The sequence below is a fragment of the Dipteris shenzhenensis genome, chromosome 27 (assembly GCF_047967505.1).
Source record: "Dipteris shenzhenensis isolate YYH24624 ecotype China chromosome 27, Dip_SZ_1.0, whole genome shotgun sequence".
NCBI lineage: Eukaryota > Viridiplantae > Streptophyta > Polypodiopsida > Gleicheniales > Dipteridaceae > Dipteris > Dipteris shenzhenensis.
Window position 1 is genome coordinate 33156497 of NC_141622.1, and position 14320 is coordinate 33170816.

At 50.7% G+C, this 14320-nt stretch overlaps 1 protein-coding gene across 2 annotated transcripts in view; it reads right to left on the reverse strand.

Annotated features, from left to right (window-relative positions):
* Positions 1 to 828: 828 nt before the first annotated feature.
* The window catches only part of LOC147884188 (mitogen-activated protein kinase 16-like), a 40104-nt gene continuing 26612 nt past the window's right edge, over positions 829 to 14320 (reverse strand). The window contains exons 10-11 of one of the 2 annotated variants that reach the window (XM_087398405.1): positions 1619 to 1740; positions 829 to 1236 (exon numbers count right to left, since the gene is read on the reverse strand). In XM_087398405.1, the coding sequence (XP_087254531.1) occupies positions 1115 to 1236; positions 1619 to 1740 (244 nt within the window). In that variant the 3' untranslated portion in view covers positions 829 to 1114. The remainder of the gene's footprint in view (positions 1237 to 1618; positions 1741 to 14320) is intronic. The other variant, XR_015543645.1, reaches the window with a different exon arrangement.

Genomic DNA, 14320 nt, shown 5'->3' on the forward strand with positions numbered 1-14320 from the left:
TCGTAACTATGATATAAAGATTTGCTTTATTAACTTTGTTGCTAGCATCCAAAACTTACTTGATTAGTGGTCATCTCCTTAACTGTGGAAACCAATTTTGGTGCTTGTGGAGATTTGTTGCACTTCCGCTACAATTTCTTATTTTCCACTGCTCTCCATGTCTTGTGCCTTCCTTCCAAGAGCTGCAATTTGAAGCTTAAGCTCCCATATTTCCTACTACAAGTAATAGGTCTACTCACACGGGTCTGAAATGATCCTCCACTTTTGAATCTTTGCATAGGAAAAAGGCGATGAAAGGGCGGCAATGATCGAGTAAGAGATCTTGCTGGCTGGAGTCTAGGCAAAGATCTTGACCTACGGAAATTCCATGGTGGCCTATGTGGATTGGGGCCCACCCTTGTTAGAACTAACCTCCAGATTGTACTGGGGATTCAACCCAACTCGGGATTAGGGAGCAATGGGCTGAACTAAACCTTGAGCTGAACCTTTGAACTGCGGAAAACTGAGGTAAAGGGACAGCTGCACTACGTGAACCTTGGTACCTTAGAACCTTCGTACTTTTAAGAAAGCTTTTGAATGAACGAACTGGCGGAGGCTTTGCAGAGAGAGAGAGAGAGAGAGAGAGAGAGAGAGAGAGAGAGCTAACCGGCTGTGAACGAGGAAGGGAGCAAGCTATGAGGGAGCGGGTTGGGAGGCTGTTGAGAGAGCTGAGGGAGCGACTGAGCGACTGTGAGGGGCGATACAAAAAATTTGTTACACAAACACTTTGTTATTTATTTCGAGTCCATACCTTTTAACTAGAAGTGCGCCAGCAAAAGGACATACAAAATTTAAATTGTGTCCATGACTTTTACCCTCAATAGAAGGGGGACAAATTAATCATACAAGAGTGGGCTATCCCGAGTGACCAATGGCAGGTCTGCATCGGTCCCAACCATAGATGGCCATAGACAATGACTTTGGATATGACCAGAGGCAGGACCTAAGGATAGCTGAAGCAGAAGAACCTTCTTTGCCTCATCCTATCCCAATAATTTAGTCTAAGATAGTAATGAGATCTCTGGACAAATCACTATTCTCATCATCCAAACTGACTTTTTACATGTGCTCTTAGTTATGTTTGGCCAGACGAAGAACAATGGGGCCCAATAAAGCTAGCACTCTTCATTAACCTTGCATCAAGTGCACTTTCAACTGTGTCATTGCCCCCAGACACACCAGGATACAAATCCTTACCTGCAGAACATTTATGCAGAGGTCAATCACCCAAGCATCTAAGATAAGACAAACAATAAGAACCCGTATTTACATCCCAGAGAGCGCAGACCACTGGATTCATGCATTTGTTACATGCATTAAATGAACCCTTCCTACATTCAATGCATTCAACACATTTCGCCCCCATCCGACACATCCCACACCCATATTTAAAAAGCTATTAACATGCATAACTCAGTACTACCTACAGCTTGCAGACCACACATGCAAGCAGATAAGCATGAATGCTCAAGTAAACATGCACACAAGTGTTACACATACACACACAGACCTATGTAGCCATGGTAATAATACAGGATCCAAGATACACAAGTGTTTACGATCTGCACAGAAACTACACCTTCAGGAGATTTCTGGGGTGCAACAGGAGCCCTTGGATGAGGAGCATCAATTCTGTGCACTGATGTTCTCTCTATATTGCCATCCGTAGCAACATTTTCCCGAACCTCAGGAACCCGCTCTCTGCATGGCCATAAGAACTTGCTTTAATAAAACTCGCATTAAAGATACATTTGGCATGCATGCACCGACATGCATGCGCGCACGTACCACACACACACAGACCTCCCTATATCAATAGAAGGTGATTTTGAATCCCAACAGCTAGAAAAAGATAATTAATTAGAAATGAAGACCTGGGATAGTAATAAAGATGAAAAAATGATGCACATCCTCATTTTGAGCTTGCTCTCTCTCTCTCTCTCTCTCACACACATATATGGGAGGAAACACTGAACTTTAACTCTTTCAGAAAACACAAAGCTGCAACTATAAGAAATTAGCATTTGGGCATAGGCCCACTAGTTCCAATACACCCCCAATCACATTGGTCTCGAACTCAAAGGATGCACATTTTCGAAACACGCTCGATTGCAAGGACCAAAAGAATCCTACAATCCCTCAGCAAACCATGTCACTATCTGATTTGGCAGGCAAACCATGCCATTATGATTAGGACCAAAAGCACTCAGCACATGACATGCCCACATGTAGGGCCTGTCAAAGAGCCAAAGTATGTAGTACAAGGGCGAGCCAAATATAAAGGCTTCCTGACAATAATTCCCCCAACATTTTCTCCCTTTGGAATGAGTCACTCTTCGTTCAACCAATCTACACTAGTAATCAGGCAACACAAGCTTCTAAGAAAATCAAACATTGAACAAGTTGACTGCTCTTGCAACATGCAATTAACAAACTCACGTAAGTTGTAATGTGTCACATGATTTCAATTTTGAGATACACAACTTCATAGATTCTTACATGCTGGGTATCAAGAAAAAGTAGCCAAATTGAGTCTTTGCTAGCCTCATAGCTCCCACTTACGCTCTGCCAAAACACAGCAAGCAAGTGTGGCTGGTGGTAAATGCATGTGACCCTGCATGCCTGAACACCCATGCTTTGTTTCCAATGTCCTCCCACCATAAGATCAAGCAAATGTGAAGCGTAAGGGATCCACACAATCTTTGGATACTCTTGTTTTAAGCAATGTCCCCATCCTTCTATAATTGGAGATATTATTAGTGATGACTTCCACAACCTTATCTGCCCTACCTTAGTTATGGTTGCCTCCCTCGATGTGGTTCTAAATCCACTCCCCTGTGATATGGCGGCAAGTATGCAATGCACTTACTACTTTGAGGAAGCTTGTTCCAACACAACAATCGACCAAAATGTTCATCATTTTCCTCCTCCTTGTGTTGCTTCATCAATCAGAGACAATGATGCATCAAAACTAAGTCCAAACCTCCTTGAGTCCTTGCAAGTCTTTTTTAAGGGGTGCAAGCACTATAGAACTTCCCGTATGCAAGAGTCCTTGAACATTCAAAGAGATGTTGCAACAAAAGATAAATGAGTGGGCCTTGGAGAGGAGAATATTACCACATGCAAGTGGAGGAACTACCATACTGCGAAGTGTGGTGCCCAAGCAACCTATAGAAAAGTGGGCCTTGGAGAGGGAAATATTAACACATGCCATCACAATACAAAGCCCCACCGATATGGATGGAGTGGATACATTGGACAAACTAGAGGACTATGGGGGGGAATGCTTGATAGATGCAGTTTTATCTAGCTCCCATGAATCACATCGAGGCCCTGGAAATCTCTAGTACTAGGATGAGTACTAGGATGTGATGATGTAGCCTGTATGCCCTCTGTTTGCTGCTCAATTCACCCTTGACTAGGCGAACCTCTTAGATGAAGAAGCGATCAAATCTCTACATCTCTCTTCGACGTCCCTCCGTAGGCCGAGAACATCCCCTCTGCAATTGCATGGCAACTCCCCTACCATGGCTTGGCCCCCACAAAGAGTAGCCTCAAACTTGATGGGCTAATTCGGGCAACATCTCAACACAAAACTTGCATACCATCTTCTTTGTGCTGGAAGTGTAGATTTACATGGGTATATCCTTTGAAGGAGAACTTTGATATATTTATGTGCTTCAGCATTTTGTAGCAAGGGATGACAATGAAATAGGTTGCATATAGGGAGGGCACATATGTCTAAAGCTTTTTTCCAGAGAGAATCTATGTCTAATGCTTTTAAGGCATACTTGGATGAAAAAGGCATTAAGATGGCCAGATGTATAATCAAGGGTAAAAAGCTACCACATAAATTTTGGATGGAAGCCATTATGTGTGCCACACATGAATAGGTGCTCGATCAAAGCCTTGCAAACCATCACACCTTTTGACACTTGAAACCTAAGGTTGATTACCTTAGCGCATTTGATTGTGTAGCTTATGCGCATGTGCCTGATGATAAGGCAGTGAAGTGTATCTTTATTGGCTATAGCAGTGAAAATACAGGTTATTGTCTCTGCAATCCTCACAGTCAGAGGATTTTCGTTAGTAGAGATGATGCTTTTACAGAAAACTCATGAGCTAGAGAGACAACTACACATAGGTTCACTACAACTAGCCATTGACAGTTGATAGTAGATTAGAACCACCAACAAAAAATTAGCACGAACAGATAGACTTTGGATGCTTCAGATCAAGGTCATGAACAGCCTATAGAACATGATTATATGGAGAAAATTGTCAAAGAAGATAGAACAGATATACAAGAAGTCCTAGTGCTAAGAGGATTTGGTTGGGATCCCTACAGATTGTTGCTCGGATGCAGTGGGACTTCACTTGGGGCATGGCGGCCTAGTTTACAGAGGGGGGTCATGCCTTCCAAATTGATGGGGTCTCCCTAGCCTACAGGATACTTGGATAGAGCATCCACAGGATTGATCTACCTGAGGCGATTCCACCTGCTCGACATCATCCTCTTTCTTCTCCATAGGATGGTGTGTGGGGCCAGCATCACGGTGTCGAACATCTGGGTTGGCACGTTGCAGCCTAGTGATAGGCGAGCACCGTGTTCCACCAACAGCCACTCTAATCACCATGTGGTAGGATATCGTCTACACCCTGCCAGCCTCTTGGGAGCGTGGGACTTCGGGTTTTGGAGCAACCGCCAAAACGCAGGAGCGATTCTGCAAGGCATAGCCTGTAGATTTTTTTTACATTTTTACGCCAAGAGGGATTCGTTGGCTGTATAGTCCTCCTCCCTAGCTGTTAGCCCCTGTTCTAGAGGTTCCCTAGGCAGTGAGCTGAGTTCTCTGGAACTAGGTTGTCTTCTTGCAGGCTGTTTTTTCTGATTTTGTTTCCCATGGTCAGTGCCTTAAGGACAACTGATTGTATGGTTGATTTTCTCTAGCATTAATGGAAGTTTCCTTTCTCTGTTAAAAAAAGGTGTACAAGAAGCGAAATCAGCCCCAGGTCTTAAAGCTTCACTTGAAATGTCAGATTTGGGACTACTGCACTATTATTTGGGAGTTCGTTTTATGTGATCACAAGAGGTCATTGTCATGAAACCATTCAAGTAAATACAAGGACTGTTAACACATTCACCATGCAGAATTGTAAGCAGATTTCCACTCCTATTGAACTAGGGCTTAAACTCTGGAAGTATGATGATACTGAACCATTTCATGTCACTCTATTCAGTCGGGCTGCACTTGATTTGCCGACGCAACACACATAATATTCAGTTTGGGGTGTCACAGGGAGTAAAATACGCACAGCCTGAAGAACACTCACTGGTATACCGTATAACACAATTTCACATATTTGCAGGGTTCCCAACATCTCAGATAGTTTTATGTCAGGTAGGGTGACTCTCAGTTCTGTTCATTATCAGCATCGACAAGCTCCTGCGAACTCCCTCCCCTCCCTCGCTCCCGTCTACCCCCCCTCGCGCTGTGCAGCCCTCCACCTCCTCCCTCACCGCCGCCTCCCGCGCGGCCCTCCGCCCCCCTCTCCTCCCCCTCCGCCCGTCGCTCCGCTCCTCCCCTCTCCACGCTCTGCTCGCCTCCCGCTTCCCCGCTCCGCTCCTCCCCTCTCCGCCCGTCGCCCCCCCCCGCTCCGCTCCTCCCCTCTCCTCTCCGCTCCTCCCCTCTCCGCACTCAGCTCCCCCACCCGCCTCCCCCCCCTCGCGTTGTGCTACCACCCCCCGCCCCCTCCTGCCCCCCCCCGCTACGGTGCAACGCTGCCCCCCCTTCTCCCCCCCCCTTCCTCGCCTCTCCTCCCCACCCCCTCTCGTGCGGCGCTGCCACACCTCCCCTTTCCCCCTTCCTCTCACCCTCCCTGCGCTGCGCTGGCCCCCTCCCCTTCTTTCTCCTCCTCCTTCCTCCGCCACCCGCCCCTTCGTCACCACCTCTCCCCCCCCCCGCTTCCCCGTACCTCTCCATCCCTCCCTATTCCCTCCCCCGCCTCCGTACCAATCCCCAATCCTCGCCTCTTCCGTTTCCTTCTCTTTCCCCCGACTTTGGAGCGTTCGCAGTTAGTCAGTGCGGTATGGCGGCCACGAGCCCGGAACCGGTGGCCCAGACGGACCACCCCCTCCATCAACCTATCGCGTGACACTGACAGAGCACCAGGTCTCCTTGGTGAAGCAGACCGCCACAGACTTCTCCCAGACATCCGTTTATGGGAGAGTCATTGGCTACTCCCCTTCACGAGCAGACATCAGGGACTGGTTGCAGTCCACCCTCTACCTTGAGGACAGCCACATTGAGGAGGCTGCACTCATGGGACGTGGTATCTTCTGGCTCAAGCTCTCCTCAGCACAGGATGCAAGCGATATGGACAGGCTGCAAGCGATACTTCTGTGGGTGGGAAGATCATCCTCATGGTCCCATGGTATAGGGGTTTCAGTGTAGCGGACTTCGATGCCCGCTTTCGCATTCCTCGCCATCTAGTTACCCTCATCTTCCCAGGTCTTGCAACCGAGCTTCGCCTGATCATCAAGGACCTGGGGGCGCACTTTGGCTGGCCTATGCAGGACACCTACGTTGATGCGGCGGCAGCCCAAGGGGTGCCAGGTGTCAAAGTGGCAGTCCTCGATCCGCAGAGCATCCCCTCGGAGTTCGAGATCGAGACGGACACAGGTGTGGTGACGCAACGCATTCTGGTCACTGGTCGCCCAAATCAGTGTCTGAGATGCCATGGCTTCGGGCACCAGGCGTGCTCCTGCCCTCGCTTCACGGGTACAGAACCTCAGAAGGCCCCCACTCACGCAACTCAGGATCCCCCCCCACCAGTCAGCGACACCCCCTCCCAAAGGGGCAGGCTGGACGGAGGTCAAAAGAAAACGGAAGGGAAACAAGGCAAGACCAAAAAAGCCTTCCCATCTACAGCAAGAGCCCCCCCTGTGGTCACTACTCATCACCAGCCCGGTAAGGGGAAGGAGAAGGGAAAGGAGAAGATCAGCCAGCCTCCCCCTCATCCTTCACCCCGCCCTCCTTCCCCTCCCCCCTCCTCCTCGGTCCCCCGACCCCCACCCCCTCCAGGATCCCCCCCAGCACTGGTGGTTTCCGCTCCACTCTCTTCCTCGAGCATGATCTAGAGGGAACCCCCCTTTCCGCCTGAGCCACCTGCAGCCCCGAAGCCAACACAGACCTCCCCCGCGCCTATCGCTCCTGGCCCGGCAGAGGGGAGAGGCCCTTCCCCGCAGAAGGCCAGCACCCCTCTCTTTGGTTCAGACTCCTCATCCTCGTCCCCACGCCCAAGGGCTGCTCCTAGAGCTCTACCTTTGGAGTTTTATCGAGCAGGACCTTGGGATTATTTGGATGCAGCGGGTATTGGCTCCTTCCCTACATGCCTAGACATTAGCATCTTCTTCCTCCGCAAGGGGGCAGAGGGTAAGGTGTCGGTCCTTGCCCCTCACGATGGTCCTAGCTATTCCTTCACTCTCTCCACTGAAGGGAATGAGCAATGGACGAATGAAAATGTTTGGGAGACGATACGAGATCAGTCCCAGGAGCAGGTGCAGGACTGGATCGGTAGCAGAGTAGCGGAGCTTCTTCAGCAGCAGGAAGGAGGGTGACGTTCGTCTGAGATGGCGCCACAGCGCCAAACGTTTCCGACTCTTGGTCATTATTCGGCCACCTCTAGAGTGGGTCTATGCGGAAAGGCTCCGCCCGTGGAGGACCTCAGAGGTAGCGGGCTTCTACCGTATTTCCTTGGCAGAGGCGTCGAGCTGGTTAGAGAGAGCCTACCACCACAAGACGAAGGGCCCCTCCCCTCTGTTGAAGGTTTTAGAGAATGGGTCCGATGATTCGGCCTCTCCTTCGAAACCCTCACAGAAGCGCCTTCGTCTGCACACTGGACATCCTCCGACCACCTCGACATCGACCACAAGCAGACAGCTGTTTGTGGCCCACCTTCCCTCCTCATGAGTGTACGCATTATCTCTTGCAACGTCAATGGGTTCCACTCATCAAGAACCCGCAGCCCCAGGAAGATGGTGCTCAGACAGGAGCTCCAGCCAGCCTTGGTGGGAAGGGTAGATGTGCTCCTATTGCAGGAACACAAGCTTTCGGCTTCTCAGACCAGTATTTGTGGGAAGGTCCTCACAGGATGCTCCCACACCTACTGGGAACCTTCGATTAGCGAGCAGGGGAGGAGCGGGGGTGTCTGTACCTCCATCGACGCTTCTCTAGTTCAGCATGTGTGTGGTTTTGGCACTGTAATCCCAGGACGTGCGCTATGGGTGGGCTTGAATATTGAGGGATTTCGTATCGGCATCCTCAATATCTATGCCCCGACCGATCTCAAACGGAGAGCCGCTTTTTTGAGATCCGTGACAGACTTGTTGCCAGAGATGGATTCTTGGATTGTAGGAGGGGACTTCAACAAACTTGAGACCCTAAAGGATCAGCAGGGACGGGGCCCAGAGTTCCTCGGTATAGCTCAAGCAGAGCAGGCAGATTGGGACTCCTTAGGTCGGGACAGCTGGAGGGAGCCTTCCTTTCGCAGATGGACAGGGAGTCTGGACTTCTCTTGGGGTTATAGGAGGGAGGGAGGCAGACTTCTGGAGTGGCTGAACCGTTTCTATGTCAGCGATTGGGCGCTTGGCAGAGGTGGAGAGTCAGGAGTGGTTCCAGGGACGACACTCTCAGACCATGCCCCAGTCATCCTAGTCCTGGACTCAGCCTCTCACTCCTCACCTCCACGCTCATGCCGGATCCCAGACTCCATCTACTCCTGAGCAGCGGTTCACAGTAGGATAGTGGACCTGTGGGAGCAAGATTGGGACCCCACCGGGGATATGGCGGCACAGGTAGCTCAGGCGCTTGCTGAGTCTAGCCACATTTGTCAACAAGAGGCGATTCAGGTCATGCAGCAGAGTTGGGCGAAGGAGAGGGGTCTCAAACGAGATCTCGCTTTGATTCAGCGAATGCAGCAGTCTTCTCCAGGCTCTGAGGGGCTCAGACAGGGGCTCAGACAGTAGGAGGTTCGGGCTCGAGCCATGCTAGAGGAGATCACCCAGCGTCGCTCAGAGTTCTCGTTTCATGCTTCCAAGTCCTTCTGGGCTAGGAAAGGCGACAAGATGTGCAGAGAGTTCTTCAGGACTCATGGACAGAGGTCAGCAGGGGAACAGCTCCGTTCTCTTAGAGCGCAGGATGGTAGTGTCAGGACAGATCCAGACGAGGTCCGGGACTTGGCGACAGATTTCTACATATCATTGTTCCAGCAGGAGTCCCCAGACCCTCGTGGCCGCCTATGCAGGGAGGAGGTGTGGAGGTCTACACCACGGCTCGTGCAGCCTAGCATGAGAGACTCCCTTCTCGCCCCTTTCACCGTGGCGGAGATGCAGGATGCGGTGAGCGCTATTGATGGGCAGAAATGCCCAGGTGAGGATGGCCTCTCCAGAGCTTTCTTCACCACCTTTTGGGAGCAGATCCACCGGCCCTTGCTCGCAGCCTTCCAGCATATCTTCTCCAACGGACAGATGCCAGAGAGCCTTGCGACAGGCTTGATATGCCTCATCCCCAAAGGGGGGGACCGTCAGGAGATCAGACAGTGGCGCCCTATCACCCTCCTCCCGACCGCCTACAAAATCCTCGCCAAGATGATCAATAGCCGCATCCGCCCCCGGCTACACGACTTGATCCATGACACCCAAACTGGTTTTGTCCAAGATCGCAGCATTTTGGACAACATCTTCACTTTCTCAGAGGCGACAGAATGGGCCCAGCACAGTGGCCAGCACCTTGCCATACTCCTTCTCGACTTTGACAAGGCGTACGACAGGGTAGACTGGTCCTTCTTGGAAGCTACGCTCTCGGTTCGGTTTCCCGGACGAGTGGATCAGAGGTATTGCTAGCCTCTACAGGTCGGCCTCCAGCCAGGTTATCATCAGCGGCAGGATGGGGGAGAGATTCACCCTCGAGCGCTCGGTGCGTCAGGGCTGTCCGCTAGCGCCCTACCTCTTTCTATTTTTTGCGGAGGCCATGACCCACTTCCTACGAGCCCGTACCACTGGTCTTCGCGGGATGCGTCTCCCTATTCGAGATGATGCAGAACTTCTGGACTCCGAGTATGCAGACGACACAGCCCTATATGTGCAAGATGATGTCGAGTCACTGGAGCGAGTGAGACTGTCCCTAGAGGTTTTTTGCCTTGCCGCTGGGGCGAAAATCAACTAGCATAAGTCAGTCAGTTTTCTTACGGATCCGAGAGCCAACTCACAATGGGGTATTTTCCTGGGGTTTCGCTGGATCCCTAGAGGACAGACGACACGTTACCTGGGATTCCAAGTAGGCCTGGACATCACACCGGCTCAGCAGTTCTTGCCGGTCCTAGCCTCCATACGACGGAAGCTAGCTTTCTGGAGCACGGCTCGGCTATCCTTGGCAGGTAGGGCCCTTGTGGTCAATCAGGTCCTTGCCACTACTTGGTATGTGGCCTCTTGTTTCTCGAGATCATGTGTAGCCTAGTTGAGGAGACTGGTGCGGAACTTCCTCTAGTCTGGTTCAGATGATTCCGGCACCACCAGAGCCAGGGTCGCCGGGCAGACAGTCATTCTCCCCCAGACAGAGGGCGGCCTTGGCATCATAGATCCAGAACTGCAGAGTCACGCACTACTTGGCAAGTTAGTCATCCGCGGTCTGACCCCAAGAGGGCAGACGTGGAAGCTCTTGCTTTAGCATGGTCTCAACGTGTGTACCCCCCAGAGAGGGGGTGATTGGCAACCATCTATCCGGTGGATCTTCACTTCTGCCCCATTGACTCAGCCCCGTTCCCACTTCCTCCGTAGCCTCATCTCGGTCTGGAGGAAGTTACGACACAGCCTCTCCCAGGTTCCCCCTAGCTGCCAAGAGGAGATAGACAGACAGACCCTGATCTGGAGCAGCAAGGTGACAGATGATACAGGTCGCCAGCTTGGAGAGAGATCCCATATCCCTTGGGCGCTCTGGGCGCGTGGGCCCGCGCGCTCGCTCCGGGTTTGGAGCGACGTCTACAGCCAGCTGAGCCCAGGCGAGCTGGCAGCAGCAGTAGGTACGGCACGTGGGATCCAGGCTCGGCGAGCGGAGATCGATGCTGCCATTCCTGCAGGTTGGAGGATTCCCTTGGTCACCGGACAGCTCCTCTCGGGAGATGAGAGGTGGCTAGGACAGTTCACTCCACGGGGCATTCCTTTGGTGGTTGCAGGCCTTTTCTCGGACTCCTCGATCCACTTCTTCTCCGTCGTCGATGATAGCCGCCTACAAAGCAGAGAGGCCGTGATCGACCCCCAACTTCCCTGGCGGCGCCTTCGCATTGTAGGGCTGCAAGGGAAAACGTGGCATATAGACCCCTTGATTATGCAGGACCAAGACTGGAGACTCTGGATATGGGAGGGCCATTCCTTGACAGAGGTGGAGTGGGACCCAGGGGAGTGGCGCGGGCCACCATTAGAGACCTCAGAGAACCCTACCCCCTTCTTCTCTTACAGTGCGTGTACGGGTAGGCGTGCTCTTGGGGCTCTCCAGCACGGGCTACCCACACAGGCACATAGTTGGTATGCCCAGGGGATATCTCTAGTCTTTCTTCGCACTTTCTGGAAGACTCTTTGGGCTAGCTGGCGGCCGAGGAAGATCTCTTACTTCCTTTGGATGGTGGCACACAAGGGGCTACCAGTTGGCAGCTGCTCGCATGCACAGACAGTTTGGAAGGGAGTCATGGGGATCTTAGCGAGGGCTGCACCCGAGCTAGGACCGATCACTTGGGGAGCCGTTTGCTGGTGCAGCACTGAGATGGGACATCACTTGGCTTATGAGTTCTCTAGGCAGGATCCCATCTTCTTCATCACGCAGGCCACCTGGGCATACATGGACAGCTTCCCTTGGCATCTGACACAGACACATGCAGGAGCGATGGCTCGGCACCCAGTTTGGGAGATCATAGGGAGCATTACAGGCTGGCATATCTGGACTTCCACATGCGCGCAGACCGTAGGAGATCAGGCTTCTTCTGCTACCCAGACCCTAGCAGACATTTGGAGCAAGGGTCAGTGGGATCAGATTCAGGGGGAGTCCCGGGCAGGGAAGGAAAAGAGACGGCGCTTCCTTCGCGACTGGGACCACCGGGAGTTGTTCTTCCAGCACTCTGCTCAGAGTCTTCAATGGCATTACGCCCCCCCACCGTGGCTGTTTGTCCACTCTCCGATGATTATGCCCTGAGAGGCTTGTAATTAGCATTTTGGCTCCTCGGGCTGTATCCATTTTGTGATGGCAGCCCACTGGCCTTTAGGACCTCTTGTACTCTCGCTTTCAAGTAATATAACTAGCACTACTTTTTGCGCAAAAAAAAAAGTTCTGTTCATTCAGTGATTTGAATTGGGCTAGTGACTATGATGGTAGATAGTCCACCAGTCCACCAGTGAAAATTGTTTCTTTCTTGGCCGCTCATGCATACCTTGGTTAGCAAGAAACACCCCATTGTGGTGACCTTTTCATATGAATACAGCAGCCTTCATAACTACAAGTGTGTATGGCTCTAGAGATTGATCGTAGATCTTCATGGACTTTAATAGCCACCCAACTCATATTGTCACTGATAGTCAAATTGCTCTTGCAGTAGCACAGAATCCCCTATTTCCTGCTCGCACAAAACACATTGAGGCACATTATCTTATGTAAAAGATCGATTACATGCAGGAGAGATCAGCTTGATCTATTGTCCTACACACCAACCCAGAGAAAAGTTGAAGCTTTCCATAAAGCTTTAGGGTTACTTCCTTTTCGTGACTTACTCATTTTCTTGTACATGTTCACTCCACCAACACAAGGGGGATTTGTTAAATTATTAGTATGGTGTGAACTTACCCTCCGGACAATTTTCCCCATGGTTAGGAAAAATTTTCCCCTAGGGTTAGTATTAGGATTAGTATGTAATTGTAGACCATATATATCCTCACTTTGGTTTTTCATGGTAGTAACACACACACTTGCACTACACCACACGTTTTTTGTGTGTACAACTTCATTCAACAAGGACTTGCAATTAAACTTTTAAAAGAAATAATCTAATTAATTTAGAGAGAGAGAGAGAGAGAGAGAGAGAGAGAAGCTTACATGCTCTCTCGCTAACTGTGTCCATACTAGATACTCTTGAATGCAGAAAGAGAGAGAGAGAGAGAAAGAAAGATATATTAACATCTGCGAGAGGCCTCGCAGGCCTATGAGACGAAGTGCGAACCCAAGAAGTACCTCGTACAAGCCACTAAGGACTGAAGCAAAGGGTTCACTAAGACCCTTGCTGAGAACTGAAAACTTAAAAACTGAAAAACTGAAAGCAAAAGCTAAAGAGAGAGACAGAGTCTATTAAAAGGTTCGGAAGACCAAAAAGGGTCTATGAGACTAAAAGAAGCTGATACAATGAACTGATGGGTGGAGCCACTAAAGATGTGCATCAGCACCCAAGGACAAATACAAAATCAAAAGGGGAAAACTCTCTGAGTGGAAGCCAGCGAGAGTGTCAAACCGAGGAGGGGGTTGTCAGTGTGTGAGGCTGCAATGGTGGCAGAAACCCTGTGATAGGGAACTGGCATCTGTCGACATGTACGGCCTACTGAAGTCTCCTAGCTGTAGCCCTGCAACAAACAAGTGCCACGTTCACTCCTATGGGTTGTGCATCTGGACTAGTAATCATGGAAGTGAGGTCCCCTCGCGTGATCTGTTCCTCGACATGCTGTCAAGTCAAGCGTGTCTCTGACTCTGCCTGCGGAGCCACCTCCGATCTTGCTGGTCAGTACTGTATGGCTGGAAAAACTCAGTGATCATGCAATGAAAGATAAGAGATGGAGCCTTTAAAGCATCCATCCACTCCCAAGGCTGATGCCTAAGACGAGAAGAGCAAGTAGAGAAGTACAACTTGATGTCTCTATGGGAGGGCAGCATACATGTCTGCATGAGAGCCATAGGCAATGGGGGATCCCTACAGGAGAACCAATTGATCAGCTCTCCACCCAGGTGTTTGAGCATCTGCATGCTTTCTAGGGGGATACCAAATATGTGGCTAAGAATACAAGGATGATCTCCGCCAACAGTATCTCTGGTGAAGGATGGCGTTGTCAAGAGAGAAAGTATGTGATAGAACACTACTGATGCTCAATCCAGGCAGCCTGTAGAAGCTCAGTTTTACTGAAAGCTCTTGGTGGAGGTGTAGGAGATCCTCTCTGATGGCATTTAATTTCACTGCATAGTGCATGTGTTCTAAGCAG